Source organism: Barbus barbus (assembly GCF_936440315.1).
Source record: "Barbus barbus genome assembly, chromosome: 19".
Classification (NCBI taxonomy): Eukaryota; Metazoa; Chordata; class Actinopteri; order Cypriniformes; family Cyprinidae; genus Barbus; species Barbus barbus.
The window spans coordinates 15,654,026-15,674,899 of NC_136747.1; the positions used below are offsets into that span (position 1 = coordinate 15,654,026).

A 20,874-nucleotide genomic window follows, 5' to 3' on the forward strand; every position below is an offset into this window, starting at 1 on the left:
GCTGACAATCAAGGCACAATTCCAGATGCTGGGCCAGAGCTGTCATGCAGAGATAGTCAGTGAAAGCAGAACAATAACAACAATGGCACCAAGCAGAGCATCAAAACGACTTCCCATGATACAATCAGTAGCTCTGATCAGATATCAGGCTCAAGCTGGCTGAAATATTAACACTCCATATTCCCTATCATAATGCCTCTTGTCCATTTGACATTTGAAAAAAATAATAAAAAATCCTTCAGCAGTATCTTGGTCTTATTTTTCAGTATAAACATCCTTTAAACAAGATAAAATACCTTAGCCAAACTATATATGAATTTAGTCTTGTACCTTAAATTTAATATTACTTTGCATGATTTGATTTGTTTTTCGTTTTAAACTAGTTTCTTCAGTAAATTTAGTAAGATAAACAATTAAAACCTGCCAATGGAATTAGACAATTATATATCATATAGTGGTGTTTTAGTATCATTGGGATGCTATAATAGTATTTTTAATATTTGATTTTTAATTGAAATGTTTATTTTAGTTTAAGTTTTAGTAATTTTGTTGTTGTTTTGTATTGTGATTTTTATGTATAGCACATCAAGTTAAATTAAATGAAAATGACATTTTCTCTTAATATTTTATTAAATTTGATATAAACTTTGTTTATTACTTAATTACTTAATGAGATTGTAATGGTATAGGTAGAAGTGGGGAAAGATAAGACAAAATATGAGGCGTAGGATCTGTAAATGTCCCAAGCCAGAGTCAAACTCTGATGTAACGTGTCATGTGGACTGCTATGCATCATCTCTGACAGTAATAGTATTTTTTTTCAATGTTCTTTGGCATCTGTGCTTCATCTTTCTGCTGATGCAACTCTCTGAGTTCTCTTGTGTTTCTCTAAACTGTCTGGAGGTGACTTGTTCTGTATTTTGGCTCCTTTATATCTAACTCTAAATCAGTTTTATTAGAAAGAGCTGGGGATTCATTAGGGTGCTCACTACCTGTGATGGTTAGATTTATAAGCATTGCATTTGTGCTTTTATAGTGTAAGGTCCTGCCTTGTGTATTCAGAGGAAATGGCTTTTGTTGTGTGCCACAGCAGTGGCCAAGAAGACTGAGCAGGTAATTGAAAGGAGCTCAGCCGTTAGCTAGCTGCAGTGTAGTTTGTAACGTATGCCTTTTTGTCTTGCCTCCGCTTCGATTTTCTGAAGCAGTCACTGAGCAGTGCTGAAACAGATTGGTGCTTGTTCTTGGTTAGGTCTGTCATTGGAAATTCATTGAACCTTTCTAAAGTACCCTAATAACCCCTACAGAAGGAAGTGTACGGAATGCTACTAACTGAACAGGCATTGTTGCTGTAGGTAATGATGGGTTTGTGGTTATTTTCTATAAATATTAAATTAGGGACAGCTCTGTACTACTTTAGAATTGTCTTGTACTTGCATTGTATTTTTTTTTTTTATTCTTCATGCTATTCGTTTATTTTTCATATTTGCTACAACTCAAGTGAATAATATATACATTTTAGTACTTTTCTCCACATCAGTCCTCTAAAGAACAATTACTTCCTCCATAGTCATAATTTTTCAGATATACTCTGCCAAAATGGCTTTTAGAAAATAATATAAAATGCATTTAGCAAGCTTTGTTTAAACAAGTGGAAAGTCTGCCAATGGAACTAAACAAAATACATTTAAGATTTTATTAATCTTAATATATAATTTAGCCTTGTCTACACTGCAAAAAAAAATGATAATAATCAGTATTTTTGACTCCCTTAGCCATGACATGTAAACTTTTTTTTTTTTTTAAATATGAATTTACTTGAAGCAGAATTCATAGAAAATATATCTTGAATTATATTGAGAATTTTTTTTTGCTTATAAAATATATTTTGTTTTAAGGTGGTGGAATAATTGACTGAGAAACAAGTCAAAAATTCATATTCATATTCTATATAATCATATTCCATATAATTCATATTCTTTGCCATAGAGAAACTGCATCCTAATTTGAACTCTCTCTCAAAAAATAAAATAAATAAAAAAATCTTATAGGCTGATACTCGGTTGTTATCCTCCTTTGTATATATTTAGCCTGAGATATTTGACAGATCAAGTTCAAGAATCATTTGTGATTGAGTGCTTGCTAGTCATCAGTTGTTTTTCCAGCCCTGATGGGTGGTTTATATTCTTAAGGTGTTCTCTCATCTCCTGCCCGTTTCTTTCAGTTCTTTTTTTCCCCCCTCTTTCCCACGTTCAAGTGACTGCACTAATCTGCAGGCCTGTAGGCTATGGAAAAGCAGAGGACACTGTGACAGTGCAGCAGTTTCAGTGTCTGGCCTTATTGAGGATAGGCAAGAATTTTAGCTTGTGTCATCAGTTACGCCACATAGCTGAGGTTTATTTTTTACTTAGGAAGATGTTATGAGGTGGCTTAAATTATTCCTTTTTCACCCACAAAGCCTGACGTGTAAATTATTAAATTCTTTAAAAGAAGTCTCTTGCGCTCACCAAGGCTGCATTTATTGGATCAAAATACAGTAGTGTCCTTGACTAATCTTTTGCCTGAGGGGGCACTTTAACCTTCCGTCAATGGCAGAACGGATGAATGCATTTCCTAGGATTTGATGGCTGATACACTAAACTTGTCAGTTTTGTATTAATGCCACCTACTCCTAAGAAGCCGTTGTTCTTGAACATGGAATATGCTAAATTTGTTAACCACCGATTCTCAGGGGCTGTCCACCCAATCAGTAGAACCAGCTTTCCAAATGAGGATACATAATTATTCGTGGGCGACTGGGAAAGTGACACACTGAAATGTACTGACATATAGAAAGTGGGGAAAAGTGAAGGCCAATCTATGCTATGCTGACACACTCATTTTTAAATACCTGATTATGTATTTTACAGTAAAGTCCTGAATTTTCAATTACATGTTGACCTCTATTGATGGCGTTTATGACAGTGTTGATAACCACAGAAAGTAGCCTAATTCTGTAAATAAATAAAACAATCTTACAGTATAGTGTAATTACTGTACAACGGAAGTAAACCAGGCCAGGAGTGTTTAAAAGATGAAATATTAACATTAATTACAATATTAAATTACTTAATAATTGCTTGAAATAATAATGGAAATTATTTTCTTTGGTGATTACTATGTATTACAGGTGTTACCTGTGTTATATTGTATTAACTAGAATTTATAGATGCTGTGAAATCTTTGTTCATTGTTATTTTGTGATGCCTCATGCATTAACTAATGTTAGCTAATTGAAATTTATTATAAAGTGTTACCGTAAGCTTCATTTAAAGATTAGTTAATGGTATTAAATATGAGATTGCATTTCATCATTTAAAAGGGTGAATGGTAATGATCTTGGAGAAAATTCAAACATCTAATTTATTTACATATTTCTAGTTGATATTCTGTTCTGCAGTGAGCGCAGTATATCAGGAGACCGATATGCTTTACTTCATATGTGTGTCCGTAGCATAGAATAATGCACCAATCCCTGTGTGAAATTGACAATTACACCTCTTGTTGCGTGCCGCTGCGTACAGTATTCATCTTGGTCCATGTCAAGATGACTTTACTTTCCTCTTCTTAGCTGCCAGAGCTATCAACAGGTAAATTGCCTCCGCTGGCCTGTGACTTGCTTTGCTATCTAATTTCACAAGCTGTATAATCACTGACAACCATGTGTGGAAAAACCAGTCAAAAGTAATTCTTTAGAAAGCAAGTTAGACCTTGATTTGGCAGGGTCTTTCTCTGGATCGGTTTTGGGGTTCGGTTCGCAGTTTAGATTGATTGTGTCTGTGTCGATGGGAAAGCACAGCTGCTCGTCTTCGGTTGTGCGTATATGTGCTTGAGTAAGAAGGGACGAAGATGTTGTAACTTTGGTTGAAGGTCCTGCTTTTGGCTCTGTTGAGTGGGAATGGAGCAACTGGGAACTTTGGGAAAGATGCTTTTTCTGAACAAGGTAGTAAATCATGCATTGCTCTTGTTCCTAAACAATTCAGCCATTTGTCTTTATTTGGAGACTATCAAGTGTGAACAAGGACATTCAAAGTGAGGATTTCAGCCGTTTTTGTATTTAATGCCTCCCTCATGTCTCAGTCCAGTAACAGATTTACTGGAGAGACTGACCATATGATTTTTGCTTTTGGATGATCCTTCGTAAGCACTCAATCACCACTTTAAGACTAAAGAAAGCAGGGCTGCAGTTACGTATTTCTTAGCTGGAAAAGGGTGGTTTGTTTGTTCTTTGGATATATGTTTTCAGCTTGGAAGTCAAAAATGTCCTGATACTTGACTTGCTAAAGTCAAAGGTCTTCCTAAAGTCAAAGTTTGTTGTTTTCACGCAGGTTTCTCTAGTGTGAGAAGGTCAGGTTTTCTTGCTCTCTCCTAGCCGTGTGTTTACACCACAGGAACAATGTGTGGTTTTTTGTCCTCTTAAACTTTATGCTTTATCCTGAATCACTTTTAGACCTGAGAAGACGTGTTTTGAACAATGGTGCGATGTTCTTAATGTGATCAAAATGTTTTTGATTATTTTATGGCAAACGTAATTTGCCACTAATGGTGATTTACTTGTATAACTCCCCATCCTGCTTAGCTCTAATTCCTGCTGAAAAATTAGGCCTCCGGTTGTCAGACCGTCCTGTCAGCTTGGGTCAAAAACTTTTGTTGTTGTTTTTTTGCCGCTCATCTCTTTTGTGCCTCTCCTTATCATATTATTTTAAATTGAATTTGCTTTTAATAAGAAACCTGACAATCGATTGACCATCTTTTTATAGAAGCCTATTTCCTGCTGTTCGTAGTGAATTACAGTTGTACACCTGCATCCTTTCAGATTTACCAGGAAGAAAGGTTATGAGTAATCAATGTCGCTTTACCCTTGATGTCCCTCCTGAATAAACTGTAAATAAAGAGCTGCCAGAGAAGATAAGCCTCAATGAGGAGTTGCACATGACATATTATTAGAGTAGACATTATATTAGAGTTATTAGAGTTGTCAATCAAATAAAATTTTAATTGAAGTAATTGCACATGTTCGTTATTTACATGATTTGAATATTTTATGAGAAAAGCTCATGCTGATGTGGCATAAATCAAAGGTGACACATTAGTATATGGTAGTATAATACATACACTTCCATTCAAAAAATTGGATTGAGTCAGATTTATATATATATACATGTATTATATTTTTAAGATATAGTAAGAATGCAATAAATTGATCAAAACTAATGAAAAAAGTCACAATTTCCACCATAATCTTAAGCAGCACAACTGTTTTGATTGATAATATTGTTATTAACAATAAATGTTTAATAATCTAAAATTTCAAATTTGCCACCACAGGAATAAATTAAAAAGTTGTTTAAAATTGCAATAATATTTCACAATATTATTTCTACTCTTTTATTGTGTTTTTGATTAAATAAATGTAGCCGTGGTGAGCATGAGAGACTTGGATGTTTTAATTATAAGGTGCTTTGTGATGATATTTAAAACCTTAATTTAAATGTAGAATTTATTTTATTATTTAATTTTCAAGCATTTGTGATTTTTTGTATTCTTTTTATTTCCTTTTCTTTTTAGGTTGCTTTACACTATTTTAGTTTTAGTATTTTTGTGGTGTTCATGTGTGTATGTAATCAAATAGAAACCATTTATTTCCAACAATGATTCCAACAATTCAGATAAGCTAAGTAAAACAAACATGTTCCTCTTCCACGGTCCTAGTTCAGTTAGATGTAAGGGAGTGTGTGCGGATGGCAGTGTGTCAAAACAAAGACACTTTTAGACGCAGTCTGCTTCCAGTGTAAATTCATTACTCGTGCTCTAAAGAACTCCTGCGTGCTAGCGATCATTAGTGAGAGGACTCTGGCTTCTTGTGCTGCTCGGTTCATGTTCTGTATTTTCCTCACCTCATTGATTTTTCCTTGAACGGCCTGTCCGGCTAGTCTGCCCCTCTCCTTTCCAAAGAATTCCCTGGGATGCTGAAATCTCTACAATGTGCTGTTGCCTGTTTGTGTGCGACTGTGTGGGAGTGAATGTGCGCTCATTCCGCTTCGGTTTGTGTGTGTGTGTGTGTGTGTGTGAGTGTGAGCAGCCGCTGCCAGGGAGATGATATTTTTCTTGTCCTCTCCAGCAGTTGGCTTGCAGTGATTTACTCTGTGGCTCTGCATAGCTGCACACCTCATGGACTGAAATGATTGGGGAAAAGTCCAACTCTATTGTCAGGAGCCAAGGAGCTCTTTGATTCGGCTCCAGAAGCTCCGATCCTGCAGGTTTAATGAAAAGAGCTTAGAAAAGAACTTCATTTTTCAGCCTGTACATTGTGGGACAAATAAAGAAACACCTTTTAGAGGTTCTTTGATTACATTTAAATGGAGAGGTTCAAGTGGGATGTTTTAGATTTCAGACAGCAGGATCCAAATGTTGGAGACCATAAATGAATGTAAAAATATATATCATTCCCTTTTTTGTTACATTATGAAATCATATTTAAATGTCAATTTTTGCATATGTATTGCATAATAATGCATAATTATTTACAGATTTATTTTTTTATTATAAATATTTTTGACCATCCCCTATTATATTTTAACTAGATTTTTTTACATTCCAGCTTTTACATGACTTGGTTATGGATTTGAATTAATTATTATATTAATATTAGTAATAATGCAACTTAGACCTCACTGTAGGTCAAGGTCTGGGTGCAAAAACGATTTTTCTGTCATGGGACTGTCACTCGTTAAATGGCATGTTATTGATCCTGCTGTTACATTTTCTGGACAAATGCATAGATATAATCATGAGCAGAAAGAAATGGTCTGTTCTCTTCATTGCTCCAAGGTCGCAATTTCTTTTGAACTGTTAATGCAGCTTCTACTGCTCACAATGTCAATGTAATGAGGTTATATGTCGAGCATCCTTGATTAAAATCACCAAACGTTTGTTTGACAGTGAACATCCTGTACAGCCGTCATTCCAGGAATCAGGTGTTATCTTCTTATCAATGAGTCTATTTAGATGCATGGTAATATCTCATATTAGCTAAACAAAAAAAATAGTATGTACTGTGATTGGAATCATGTTTGTTTTTTACATCGAAATGTTCAAAGGTATGTGTTTAATGCCTATTTTGACCTATGACCAACAATGCTACATTTGCATATAAAGTACTTTATACATTGTTGGGGTTTTCAAGCATAATCCATGTAAGGTTGTACATTTAAGCACACTCAGTATTCCCTACACTTCACTGAGCGTAAGCGTTTGAGCTGATTCTGATATCATAATTGTATGAACCAGGTGTCATAGGAAGTTTTTTTTTTTTTTTCATTTCAACCCGGGTTTAATCCCCCCCCCCCATCCTTGTTCATTTGGAAGATATTAAACTTAGGAGGTTAGAAATAACTGTTTGGTTGCTGTCATGTGATTTTCTGAGGTGGTAGTTGCTCACACACCGACCGTTTTATTTTCTGATACGTAGTTTGAATGCGCTTTTCCCTAGGGATTCAGGAAGGTTCCCACCAGCGATAGGGACTTCATAAAATCTTTCATGTTATGAGCGAGGGAAAGGGTAAAGGCAGCTTGGAGCTCTGTGGATTTAGCTTCTGTGAAATATCAATGTTCTGCGTGTTCTGCAGCTGAAGTCGTGATCTGTAGAACTAAAGCCGGACAGGATTTGTGAGCGTGTGAACTGAAGCATGATGCAAATCTAGCTTTTTAAAGTATACATGTTTTTCATGCACTTACTGTAAAATCTAAAGCTGGTTTGTTTTTACTGTGCAAGTTATTTTCTTCTCCCCAGTGGTACGAAGATGACGTGAAGCCTGCACAGACACAGCTCTTGAGTGATGACGGTGTCTCTCTGGGGTTTAACCAAGTGCTGTTATATAAAAACACTCTTTCCCTATATAAAAGCTCTCTTTTCTGAGCGCCAAACATTCGTCTGCTGGCCGCACTGAGCATCCGCTGAAAATCCCATCAATCACTGGCGCTGAGCTCTTCTTTGAAACAAGGCACAAATATTGGGACTGTTAAAGAAAGCTTAATTTACCCATTTTCCACCAATAGGGTGCCAAAGCTGGTGCCCAATCAGGAATTATTCTGGATGGTTTCCTAAAAATGTTGGAACCAATGTTTCTCTCAACTTAACCTCACAATGATTCTGCTTAATGCCACTTTGCAAATTTCTATCACAGAAAAGGTGGTTCCTGAGTGAAGAATTGTGCCAAACTTTGAAAGCAAGTGAGAAGAACTGTTAACGTCATATGTCAGGGGGTGGGATAATGCTCGCAATTAAGTTTTCAGAATTGTGTGACGCAAAACTATTTAGTTGATGAACGTCCCACTCGTTTACTACACATCGACTTTAGCCACTCTATTTTCTCTATTTAGAAATTTTATATGTGAATATGCTAAGGTTCTCAGTCAAACTGTGCCTTTTTGTTTCATTTCTTGTTTGATTTTTGTTTTTTTTTGTATTGTTTTTTGTTTAGTCTAGCTTTGTTGTTTGCTTTGTAATGTGTTGTTTGTTTTTTGTTAGTTTGTTTTTGTGTTGTTTTGCATCATGTTTGTTTTGTGTTTAGTGTTGTACGTTTTATCTTGTTTGTTTTGTTTTTGGCAAAGTTTTGGCTTTGGCAAACCTGCAACATTTTTAGTATGAAGGGTTTAGTGGTCTTTGGCAAGAAAAGGCAGACAGGTTGGCTTTTTGCACGAGAGGTTCATTTGTAAATGCTTGTTTGTTTTCTCCAGAGACGACTTAAAGCGAGAGTGCTGAGGTGGAACTGTTTGTATAATCTGCTCATCAATGACACGATAATTATGTTGTATCACTAAGAGCCTGCTGGAGTATCAGTCCAGAATAAATCCCACCTGAAGGGCTTTTGTATTTAGTCACTCTGTCACGCTGTGCGTATATAGACATTAAGATCAGTCGCCCACATTCACGCTCCTAATACACTCATCTCTTGCTGTGCTCATCTCTGCAGGTCATATCATCATTCTCATCATAAGTATCCTTCTTTTTACATTAGAGTGGATGCATAATGACCAAAGCAATGAAAAGCAGCTCTATGAATTCACAATGAACTGACGCAGAAGTTTTTTGAGCTTCCTGTTTCAATTTAGTTCAGTGCATGTTACATAACAGGCACAGCTTCTGTCAGAATAGATGATGCACATCTAGGTGGTCAATTTTGATGACTCTGATAGGTGTCCTCTTTGATTAAACTCACTTTGGTATGTCAGGATGAACACTTCCCCTGATGAGGAGTGACAGCTGCTTTGTTGCAGGAAGAGCTTGTTATCAGTCTGATCATTTTAAGACAGGAGTGTCAAACTCATTATAGTTTGAGGATCAATACACCTCATGCAGGGCCAAATTTAATTGCATTATGTAATTTAATGAGGTTATAATCTTTGGAATGTATATTGGGTTTAACCATATTGGTACATTCAAAGAATTAAAGTATGCTATTAACTTAACTTAATTGATTAACATTTTATGAAAAAAAATTCAACACGGTTTGTTTGAAAACCAAAATTTTGTCTGAATACTAATCAAACGACAAATTTGACAGAGAAACTACCCTCCTCTTGACTGGATAGCATTAACACTGAACACATTTAGGCTGAATTTGTTTCATAGTGTTTCTGACATTCACTGGAGTTGGAAACAATCCTGAAATTTACTTGGGACGTTCTATTATTGCTATCCGGTTCCCTATGGTCCTTATTGCCGGGAGGCACTTGCAGAAGCTACAAAGTAGGAAAATGGACTATATTTGGCACCCATGTTGTAAGAGAATGTCATTGTTAGTGTATTAGCATAGCACTGAGAAATTTCAGGGTCAAGGTCCTTGTAATCGTGACTGTCATTGCTGCAGCTGCCAAAGAGTTGGGAGCGCTTGCTGTTTGCAACCACATTTGATTTGTTACATTTAATAACATTACATTTGAGCAATTTGTGATGGTTCTTGGTTCCATTGGTTTTGGCCACCAGAAATCTGCTTTTGATGAAAATGTCCTTTACATTTAGTCAGTATTTCATAATTTTAGTAAATTTTTTGGAGTCAATTTTTATAAGAAAATCCTGGTTCCTGGTTGAAGATACTGTGCAAAATGATGAAATCATGTGCCAAACTGTATCAGACTAACCTGAGCTCCTGTCATAATGGTGTATAATGAGTATACCGTAGTATTAGCTACTTTTAAAAATAACTGTGCTGTGAATCCTGTGTTTGTAGATGATTCCAGCGCAGAGGGCTCAGACGAATCCACCGTGGGCCGCAGCTATGTGAAAAAGAAGCTGGAACATGGCTTAACGCGGATCTGGCAGGTAGGGAGTGTGCTCATTTACTTGTTTCTTTCTCTGTTTGTTCTCCGTTCCTCTATTAGCTTCATGACTTGCCCTCTCACCCTCCACTCTCTGCCCCCAGGACGTACAATTGAAAGTGAAAGCCTATTTGCTGGGAACAGACGTGTCCAACTTCAAGTACGACGACTTCATTGTGGTTCTGGATGTTGTCAGCAGGTAGGGACCAACTTCCTCATTAGTGCTAATTGGATTGGCCTGCGGAGACCAACTTCACCGTTTCCCCCACCATCCCTTCTGCCTCATGAGAAACTCCCCTAAAGAGAAAACGGGGCCAGGGGGCATCAATGAAACCGCTTGTTCCTCAACAAGAGGGGTAGTGCGGTCATCCCCATTAACAAGGCTCAATTAAAAGGCCATTTTGTGTGTGAAACCACAGCCCTCTGTATTGATCCTGTCTTGGGGTCACTAGCTTGTGTGAATAGAAGCGCCATTTTCTGCCCTCGCTGGGACATGTGATGTGAAGTAACTCTTTGGGGTTAATTAGAAGAGTGAGCCACTTTCTACTTCATTTTTTTCTTGTCTGTTTTTTGTTTTTCTTTGCTGACTGATAGGTTGATGCAGGTGGGAGAGGAATTCTGTGGCAGCAAGTCTGAGGTGTTGCAAGAGTCCATTAAGAGACAGAGTGTAAACTACTTTAAGAACTATCACAGGTAAGATAAAAGCCCATTGCCAAACTGACCTCGGGATTCACTAATAATGAATAGAGTGTTGTAGTGATTATGTATTTTTGTAAGGTTTTCGCAGACTGTAAGCTCTGTGACTGGCATCTTGCACAATTTATTCATCAGCATAATATTCATGAAATTATCAACTTTTAAAATTCCTTTTGGAGCTTAAATACAATTGCCAGATGTAAAAAGCTAAAGGTTGGCTATAAACAAACTACGTCACAGTCGCATGACTTAAATGTCACCTCTATCAAGCTTCCAATAACTCTTTCAATCTTTATTTAAAATCTACAATTTGGAAACTTTGAGTTTGCAAGAGTCTGAGTAAAAACACCATGAGACTGTAAAAAGGGACTTGATGAGTTTACCTGTTCGGCATGTTGGTGCTTAATGTCCCCGTCCCCAACAAGCTCAGTAGTCCCATTTAGCCCCTCGACTGCCTTTGTCAAGACCACATAAAAGTTTTATGTTGTAGAACAAAATGTGAAAATATCTTGAGCTAACCAGAGACATTTAACCAAAAACCCATAAAAAAACCCATTGACTTCAGCATGATGAAAGTCCAAAAATGTGTTTCCATGTTTAAGTGCTTATTCCTGTAGGACTGTATTGTGGCCACTGATAGTGTTGTTTAATTGTTCATGCTGTTTTAGTGCTGAATTGACTAATTAAACATGCAAATGATTTAACACTGCAAACATGCCTAAAAAAATCTGGATGTTTTCAGTGTTCCTGTAGCTCTAAATATAGCATTGCACTAGCAACGCCAAGGCCACATAGGATTACATATGAAAAGTGATGTAGATATAGTGATGTAACTCCATCATACCCTCTTTGTGATAGATGTAATTCACAATTGTGACCATTTTATATTAGCTTTGTGCTTGAATATATCTAAAAGCTAGGTTGTAAAAAACAATTATGTGTTCAAGTACGTACCTGTCAAATACTCAAGTCTGAAAATGTGTTTAGATTTCTAGACTACAATGATGAGAGAATAACCATCTGGGGCTTTGTTCACACTGCTGGCAAATTGGATTTGATTTTTAAATCTGATCTGACTGATTCTCAATATTGTCCTTGTGCAAGTGTTGAAATCTGATTTTTGTGGTCTGTATTGCATCTGCATCAGTTGCTATAGTAATGATATATCGCAAACCAATACCAAGAGACAACAACTGTGAGTAGCTGTCATTGAAAGGTTGGAAAACTGGTAAATTTGCCTCAATTTGCTCATGTCTTTCACAACATCGTATTGTGCATTCAAGCATTTACTGTCCAAAACTGCTGACTCACTCACTAAGCATTGAACGTTGTGTAGTTCACTAGGAAAGAATGAGTGTATGAGTATATTCAGATAGAGAGAGAGTATTCTGGACTATGCTTCATGTTCCGAATCATAAAAGAACACTTGAAATGCATTCCAATAAAACAAAATAGGGGTATGTTAACATCTGAATTAATGTGCTTTTTGGTGATCATGCTGCAAACAACTATAGTTATTTGAGTCAGTCACACTAGACAATCAGATGTAGCTGTCTGTCTGAACAAAGCCGAAATAGCCATCCCTGCTGCTGTAGTCAGCATTACAAAGACCTTTTCTGCTTGATGAGGAGGAGAACGTTGAAAGAGGGCATCTTACCATTATTTCTGAATATTCAAGCTGTTGGATAGCATCCATAAAGCGATTATCTGTCAGTCCTCTGAATGCTTAATCTCTGCTGTCACTATGTCGCCATTAAAACATATATTGTGCCCTCTGGCTTAGAGGACAAAACGGATTAATTTTTCCTTCTAGTGCTGTAAATTTGAAGCATTTAAAAAAATATCACGGATTGAAGACATTACTATAGATGGTATTTAAAATGTCAAACACTTAATTTGAGTCTAGAGAGCTTATCCCACCTTATGAGCATGTAAACTGCCGGTATGTTCTTTAGAGATTAGTGGTGGACTTCCACTTTGTGCTTACGTAGCGTTCAACATGAATTATAATTTTTGATGTTGACATTTTGTACAAGGCTGCTAGCATTGACCTTGTCTGGCAGTGGGCCACTTTGACACTCATCGTAGCATGACTTGCTCTAACCTTCTTCACTGATTTCTTTTTCAGTGAGTTGAATGGCAAAGGGTCTTCAGTTGACAAAAGCTAACCTCTTGTCATTTCTCCTTGTACCCCTGCAGAACACGCCTGGAGGAGTTGCGAATGTTTCTTGAAAATGAAACATGGGAGTTGTGCCCTGTGAAGTCCAACTTTAGTATTGCCCAGCTTCACGTAAGTCCTAATGCCACACATAAGACTTTGAAATGCAGCAATGTGACTTTTATTCATGACTGATCTCGAACCAACTGGCATCGCTGGCAGTCTTTTGGGATTTCACATTTGCATATGAAGATGAGGCTGAGAGTTTTTGTTCTGTGCGTGCTTCGCAATGACAATCAACACATGACTACAAGCCAAAGGCACATGGACATGCTTTCTTACATAAGCGCTGTTCATAGACACATTCTCATGATTAGCGGGTCAAAAAGTGTTCTTTATGTGAGCAATGCAGGAAATGAGATCAGTCCACGGTGGGTGGTTTTCTAACCAAACAGAAGGCGTTTTTGTAGATCATCTTCCTTCGGCTTTCCCATCTTGCCGTAATGGAGCGCTTTTATATGCATTTTAAATCTCAGGAAAGGCTTGACAACTTGATGAATGAGGGTAAGCATCATCACTGATTGTATTCCAACATAAGCTGTTTTCTCTTCTAGTCAGGGTGTCATCCGTCTCAAAACAAATTACACCCTGGAAGGCAAGTATATTCACCCGAGAGTATCCGTCGAATAAACCGAAATGCATCTCTTTCAATTATTATATGTTAAACAGGGTCTTTGGCTCGATAAAGTGTTCTCTGATAGACCTTTTATGCTGTTTTGTGCAGAATATACAGGTATTTTCTCAAAAGAAGTGCCACTAGTTTTGTGTGGTAGAGAAAGGCGGTGTTGAATAGCACATCAGTGAATGGCATAATCAGTGGTGCTCTTTAATGAGCTGTATTTGCATAACGACTTCTTGTTGGGAGCTTTAATGTGCAAAGCGGTTTAAATGTGAGAAGCTTTAGGTCACTTAGCGCTCAAAGCTTTTGCACTTTCACCCTTGCAGCTTTTAATTGTTCTTTTTTATATATATATATATATATATATATATATATATATATATATTTTTTTTTTTTTATTGAAAATTTAGCAGAATGAGCTTCTTTTTAAAGGGATGCTCCACCCCCAAATGAAAATTTTGTCATTAATCACTTAACCCCCAGTGGCATAGCCACGAGGGGGCCTGGGGGGACCTAGGCCTCCTCATTTACAGATTGCCCCCTCAGATTTCTGATTGCTTAAACTCTTTTAAGCCTTTATCACACTTCCGCGTTCGAAAAGCGGAAGATTAAAATAGTAGTGTGGGGCCATTCACATGTAGTGCCTAAATACGCATTAAAAACGCTAGGCGTGTCGCTTTCTACTTCTTTCAAAGCGCTCTGTAGCTTGTGTGCTATGCTCCAGCGGCGTCTGCTATTGCTAAACAACCTAGATCCGTGCTCTCCATGAAGACGTGGAAGTTTCAGCAAAGGATAAATGGATTTCCAGCACTAAAAATCGATTGCACTCTGCTACTAAATTTATTTAAAATGGCTATCCCTGATTCCCTGTACAGCTATGATCGTTCCTCCATCACGGCTGAGCTTTCAATGTGTTCGACTTGAAGCTGCGCTGCGCAGAATGATCAGTGTATGACATCAAAGTACTGCGAGAGCTATTAATAAGTATCAGTCGGCTGTCTTATCGCTTTCGCGGTACTGTGATGTTACACTGATCATTCTGAGCAGCGCAGCTTCAAGTCGAACACACGTTGTTACGGGAAAGGATGAAGTTGATTGGTTGGTTGGTTGATTGGTTGGTTCTTGTCACATGACCCGAGGTGTGAAAACCGGGAGGCTTGTGATTGTCCCATTAACTGCGTAGTAAATTGCACTGTTAAGGTCCATTAAAGTATGAAAAGCATCATCAGAATAGTCCATCTGCCGTCAGTGGTTCAACCTGAATTTAATGAAGCGACGTTTTACTTTCCACAAACAAAATACAACTAAATTGACAGTGGTGAGAAAATAGCAGTTAAGAAAGCATCATATCAGAATGATGTGGATGTTTGCACCAGCTCTGCAGTTCAGCACTTCAGTCAAGTCATGTCACATCACATTTATTTATACAGCACATGTAAAAACAATGTCAATTTCTGCTGTAAAGCAGCTTGCCAGAGTGTTAATGTTTTTACTCGCATTTAACCTTGACTGGCTAAACATAAGAAATAAACCAGAGCACACTACCTACTATCAATCACCAGGGACCAATAGAAATTTTTTACCAGCCGGAGCAAACTTTTCTAGAATGTTTGCTTTGCCAAGCTGTATCGACTCTAGCCTGAAGCATATTGGTGCCTTAAAAGCTACTTTTTTGGTCTCCTCTTTGGACATTCAACCAGCACAAACTTAAATTAAACCTAGTCCACCTAATCTCCACCTAGCCTACATTTTTAGCTTTCGATCTGTATGATATGAAATCTGATACATGTGTTTTGTTTTCTTCTCTTTTTTAGGAGTTCAAGTTCATGGGTCAGTGTCGTTCTCCTTCAGTATCTCCCAGCAGGCAGCCGGAATCCACAGAGCTGGTGGAGCTTTCTCTATTTGAGCAGTACCTACAGGAAGGAAATCCTTTTGAAATGCAGATAGACAATAAGGAAGAGGAGACAGAGGATGTCCTGGCTTCTAATGGGGTATATACTAGTTTAAGAAACATAAATGTCATTCAGAGCAACATATAAGTTTTAGCAATAATTAAAAAGTCAAATTACAGTAAATGCCAACTGTATGTGGGGAAAAAAGTATCTGATGATTGTTTACACAGACATTTTGTTTTAAATCTCTTAATGTTCATCGAATTTTTGTGGGAACAAAATTTCAGTGCATCTCTTGCATATGGATAAATTCCAGTAATTTCTAGGCCATCTAAACTCTTCATTCCTCTATATTTCAATATTTTCCTGTGATATTAAACAGTTCAACAATATTTATGCTGTACCATTTGGCATCAGGCTTGAGCAAACAAGCATTTTATAAGGGTTTACGGTTACATTTATATTCTTATTAGATGCTTGCCAAATCGACTACTGAAAAGGAGAAAATAAATGAGAGTGAAAATTTGATGTGTAAATATTTTGTAACGTTAAGTGGCTTGTTGTCCTTTTAGCTGTTGACAGAAGCCATTAGTTCTATGTGGAGAAAATACTCATCATTATTAAAGCTCTGATGTGCTTGGCGTCTCTGATGATGCTCCTGTAATGAAAACAAATGCTGTATGTTGATGAGTGGGGGAGCCCTTGGTACAAGTGATTTTACCCTGAGAGAGAACAAAGTGTTTTGCATAGTAATGCCTGCCGTTTTAAGGATTCCATGCTGTTTTATTAGTCACTACATTCATCAGCTTTAAGGTAGATTTGTTTAAGGTTAGATTTATCTATGTTGGATCTGCATCACGTTTTTAACACTGGTGCATTAAAGGCCTTTTATTTCAAGGCCTGCTCTGAATCCCGGAGAATTAAGGCTGAATCGTTGTGTTACTTTTATGATACGCTTTGTTTAGTTTCATAATTTGCAGATCAGTTTTCTACTCTTTCTGCTGGTTTTACTGGTTTTAGATGACTTCTCAGCCATCTCCCAGTCCAGCTAAGCTGATTTTCAGATGGTTTTGGTGGTCTGTTGTTCCAAAGAAAAAGCATTCACTGTGTTTTAAATAGAAATCTTTTGTGATTATTATAAAAGTCTTCACTTTAAAATCAGTTAAATAATTTTTTTCCTGAATGAAAATATTAAAAACAGTTTGACTGGCAGTGTGTGTATATTTTTGTCAATTTTCGGCTTTTATGACTCATTTTGGTTTTCCGTTATGTTTCCTCTCTCTGCAGTATGAGTCAGATGAGCTGGAGAAGAGTGTGTATCAGGACTACGACAGTGACAGTGATGTACCTGAGGAGCTGAAACAAGACTTTGTAGATGAACAGACAGGAGACGCTCCAGTGAAGAGGTCAGTTCTGAGTCATCATCCAGATGCTCACGTCACACAGGACCACCTCTAGGTTCTGTATACTAAGTAATTGCCCACCAAATGGTATGTCGACAGTTAGTTTACATATGCATGGTTTGATTGGTGTCCTGTTGACATGTTTTCATAAATTAGTGTGCTGTAGATCCAGCTCACGCATGAATCATTTCAATAACCCCAGACAAGGTCAGGAGGCAGCAGACTTCTCATTTATGGACTCTTGTTCCCTCTCAGGCAGCAGAAATAGTTTAAATTCACACTGTGTACAGTGAACACACAAGCTATCATTAGCCTCTTATCAGCAAGAAAGGCTTTAATTATTTTATGAAGAATGAGCCCTTTAAGTCCACAAGGCTGCCGTTTAGAGCCATTCGGGGCTTTGAAGTTAAATAAAACTTCCTTTTGGAATTACATCACGTGGTTGTTTTGCCAACTACACGAGTGTGCAAACTGGCATTTTTTTTTTACATTTCATAATTGCTCTTGGCTTGGTCTCAGTGTCTAAGTGTGATAGAAATATCATAAATCAAGAAAATGATTAGGAATGTGATTAAGCAGTGAACCCTGATGAATATTTAATGCCTGTTTGTTCCTCACGTAGATGACTGACAGTTCTCCCTGCAGTAAATCAGCTGGCACCTTCCATGTTGTGACACTTCATTGTTAGAGACTGCCACATTTTGAGGGCTCTAATGTTTTGCATATTTAAAATGACATAAGTTTTCTTAAATGCAATATGGTGACTCTTGCTCACAATCTGTGACTTCATTACTTGTTTAGAATACATCTGGAATATTCTGGGTTCAATACAATTTAAGCTCTGTTGACAGAATTTGTGTTAATAATGATAATCACCAAAGAAGTAATTTCAGCTTGCCCCTCATTTTCTTTAAAAAAGCAAAAATGGAGATTATAGTGAGGCACTTGCAATTTTTAAAACTTTTATTTGAACTATAAACCTGTTTCAGTGCATTTTCATGGTTACAAAGTTACAGACTTGGATATAACTTTACACAGAAATGGTTGACGAATAAATTTGATCACGTTAAAGTCATGTTAACGCACATATGGTACATATGATCTGTGATAAATATCATACCTTCATCTGTTCTGCAAAACCCAGAACACTCACTTCACCCAGGTTAATGATGAAACTCTTCAGTTTTAAAAGTCATTGAACTCTAATGCTCCTAATAATCCTGGATCTCAGTGTCCCTGCTCTGTCCTCCCTTAATTAGCGTGTCCAGAGAGACACTTCGTAGCCGGAAGAGGTCCGACTACAATCTGAACCGAGCCAATGCCCCCATTCTTACCAACACCACCCTCAACGTGATTCGCCTGGTTGGTGAGTAATTGACCTTTGAGCTTACACCCATGCAAGACTGATGTGCATGATAAAGTTGAGCCTAAGCAGAAGACCACAGTTTGCCCTCTAATTAACAGGCTAATTGCTCAATTACTATGAAAGAGGTGCGTTCTTAGAGTCAGCTGTGTTCCGTTTCAGCTTCCGAGCATGTGCCTGCTCATCTCTTCAGGTTCATTTGAACACATGTTTGACATGCTGAATGAAATAAAGGCTATGACATCATTCATCTTTAAATGTTCGGTTTAAGGAAAACACAATCATTTTTGCAAAACATAATAATTGCAAAAAGATGCTGTCATGAACCCATAGGTGTGAATTTTCTTTTTTGATAAAAGCGCTGATGTTGTCAAATTTTGGTTTAAAATGTTTTGCTGAAATCAGCTTGAATACTTTTTACATCCAGATGTTAAAGTTTATTAAACACCATCTGGTAACTTCATCAGGGTTAATAGTGAGCCCTTTAAATTGTTTTAGAGCAGGGGTGGGGAACATTGATCCTGGAGGGCCGGTGTCCCTGCAGAGTTTAGCTCCAACCCTAATCAAACACAACTGAACCAGCTAATCAAGGTCTTCAGGATGCAGTTAGGTATTTTTTTCCCAGGGTTTTTCAGGGTTGGAGCTAAACTCTGCAGGAGAGTGGTTTTATACAGAATATAAAATCTTTGGTTTTATATTCTGAATGTGAACCTGTACTTGTTTGCCTTTCATATATTTTTTGCATTTCTTTTTTTGATTGATTTTGCTTTTATAGGAAAATACATGCAGATGATGAACATTCTGAAGCCCATCGCCTTTGATGTCATCCACTGCGTGTCTCAGCTCTTTGATTATTACCTGTATGCCGTCTACACCTTCTTTGGCCGCAATGACATGGTATGTATTTTAAAGCATACTTGTTCTCCTCCATGTTCGGTGTTAATACTTAACATTATGCAATATTTATTATATACAATTGGATCCTTGCTGTGCTGTGTTGTATATTTTCTCTGGATGGTACATGTTCATTAAGAAAAGCCTGCCAGTACACTCATTGTTTTTTTCTTCTAGTGTTTGCAAGCCTCATGGGCAATTGGGCATTGTTCTATAATTACTTCCATTACCATGTGAGCAAGTGTTTAGGCGTAGAGTTTGCCCCAGGAGGCTATACTATGAACATCAAAGAAAGGTGTAAATGTCTGAATGAATTCTCAGTCGCTTATTTGCAGCATTTTTAAAAATTAGGTTTGTAGTATAGTAGTTTAACTCTACTGTAACTTGAAATCTTACTTGCATACACAAATGGATAGATGTGCTTCATTGACCCTTGAGAGTTTTGGGTAAAGAAAATGTGTCTGCAGAAGTTCATGTCTAGAATTATTGAGTGATTTCACTGCAGACCTTTCTATAGGCTTGTGCCCTGATACTACAGTTCTTGACACTAATAAGCACAGCTTTATGCTAGATGAATCAGTTTTGAGAGCCGGGCTTTCCTAAATAAAATTAGACAGCAGCTCAATTATCCTCATAATTGTCACTCTTTGAGACTCAATACACCGTATCTGAAGAGTCTTCAATGCCTTCGCCTCAACAGCAGTATCTCACAATATACTGCACTTTAGCTGCTCCATAGAAAGCAGCTTGTTTCTTGCTCCCCAGAGCACTCTGGTTATTTTCTGTGCACTGTCCCAAATGACCTTACAACAAAGCCACCTCATCTGCCCAAACGTTACTGGAATAATGAATCTTACATGGAGTTGCCTTGTTTGCTTTGATTTCCCAGAAGTCTGACTCAAGCCGTTGCAGGTAAACTCGCAAAGACCCCCACTTGTTGTGATGCCGCTGTTTTAGACTCTGGTAACATAGTAAGGGCATTGTTAAAATAGTCCATGTGACATCAGTGGTTCAACCATAATTTTATAAAGCTACGAGAATGCCCAAAGAAAACAAAAATATCAACTTTATTCAACAATTTCTTCTCTTCCGGGTCAGTCTTCACCGGTTGAACCACTGCCGTCACGTGGACTATTTTAACAATGTCCTTACTACCTTTCTGGGCCTTGAACATGGTCGTTCCGTTGCTGTCTATGCAGGGTCAGAAAGCTTTCAGATTTAATCAAAAATATCTTCACTTGTGTTCCTAAGATGAACGAAGGTCTTATGGGTTTGGAACAAAACAAGGGTGAGTAATTAATGACAGCATTTTCATTTTTGGGTGAACTATCCTTTTAAGCTGGGCCTAAATTTAGCACTCGCCAAGCGCCAAATGCGAGTAAAAATCAGAGTTGGCGAGTAGATGTAACGGTATCAGTCACCAGTTGGCGGGT

The 20,874-nt window shown here is 37.5% G+C and overlaps 1 protein-coding gene across 2 annotated transcripts in view; it reads left to right on the forward strand.

Annotated features, from left to right (window-relative positions):
* The window catches only part of vps50 (VPS50 subunit of EARP/GARPII complex), a 122,038-nt gene that overhangs the window by 61,205 nt on the left and 39,959 nt on the right, over positions 1–20,874 (forward strand). For both annotated transcript variants that reach the window (XM_079441954.1, XM_079441955.1), the window contains exons 14-21: positions 10,269–10,360; positions 10,461–10,555; positions 10,951–11,049; positions 13,252–13,342; positions 15,704–15,880; positions 17,069–17,187; positions 18,444–18,550; positions 19,323–19,444. In XM_079441954.1, the coding sequence (XP_079298080.1) occupies positions 10,269–10,360; positions 10,461–10,555; positions 10,951–11,049; positions 13,252–13,342; positions 15,704–15,880; positions 17,069–17,187; positions 18,444–18,550; positions 19,323–19,444 (902 nt within the window). The remainder of the gene's footprint in view (positions 1–10,268; positions 10,361–10,460; positions 10,556–10,950; positions 11,050–13,251; positions 13,343–15,703; positions 15,881–17,068; positions 17,188–18,443; positions 18,551–19,322; positions 19,445–20,874) is intronic.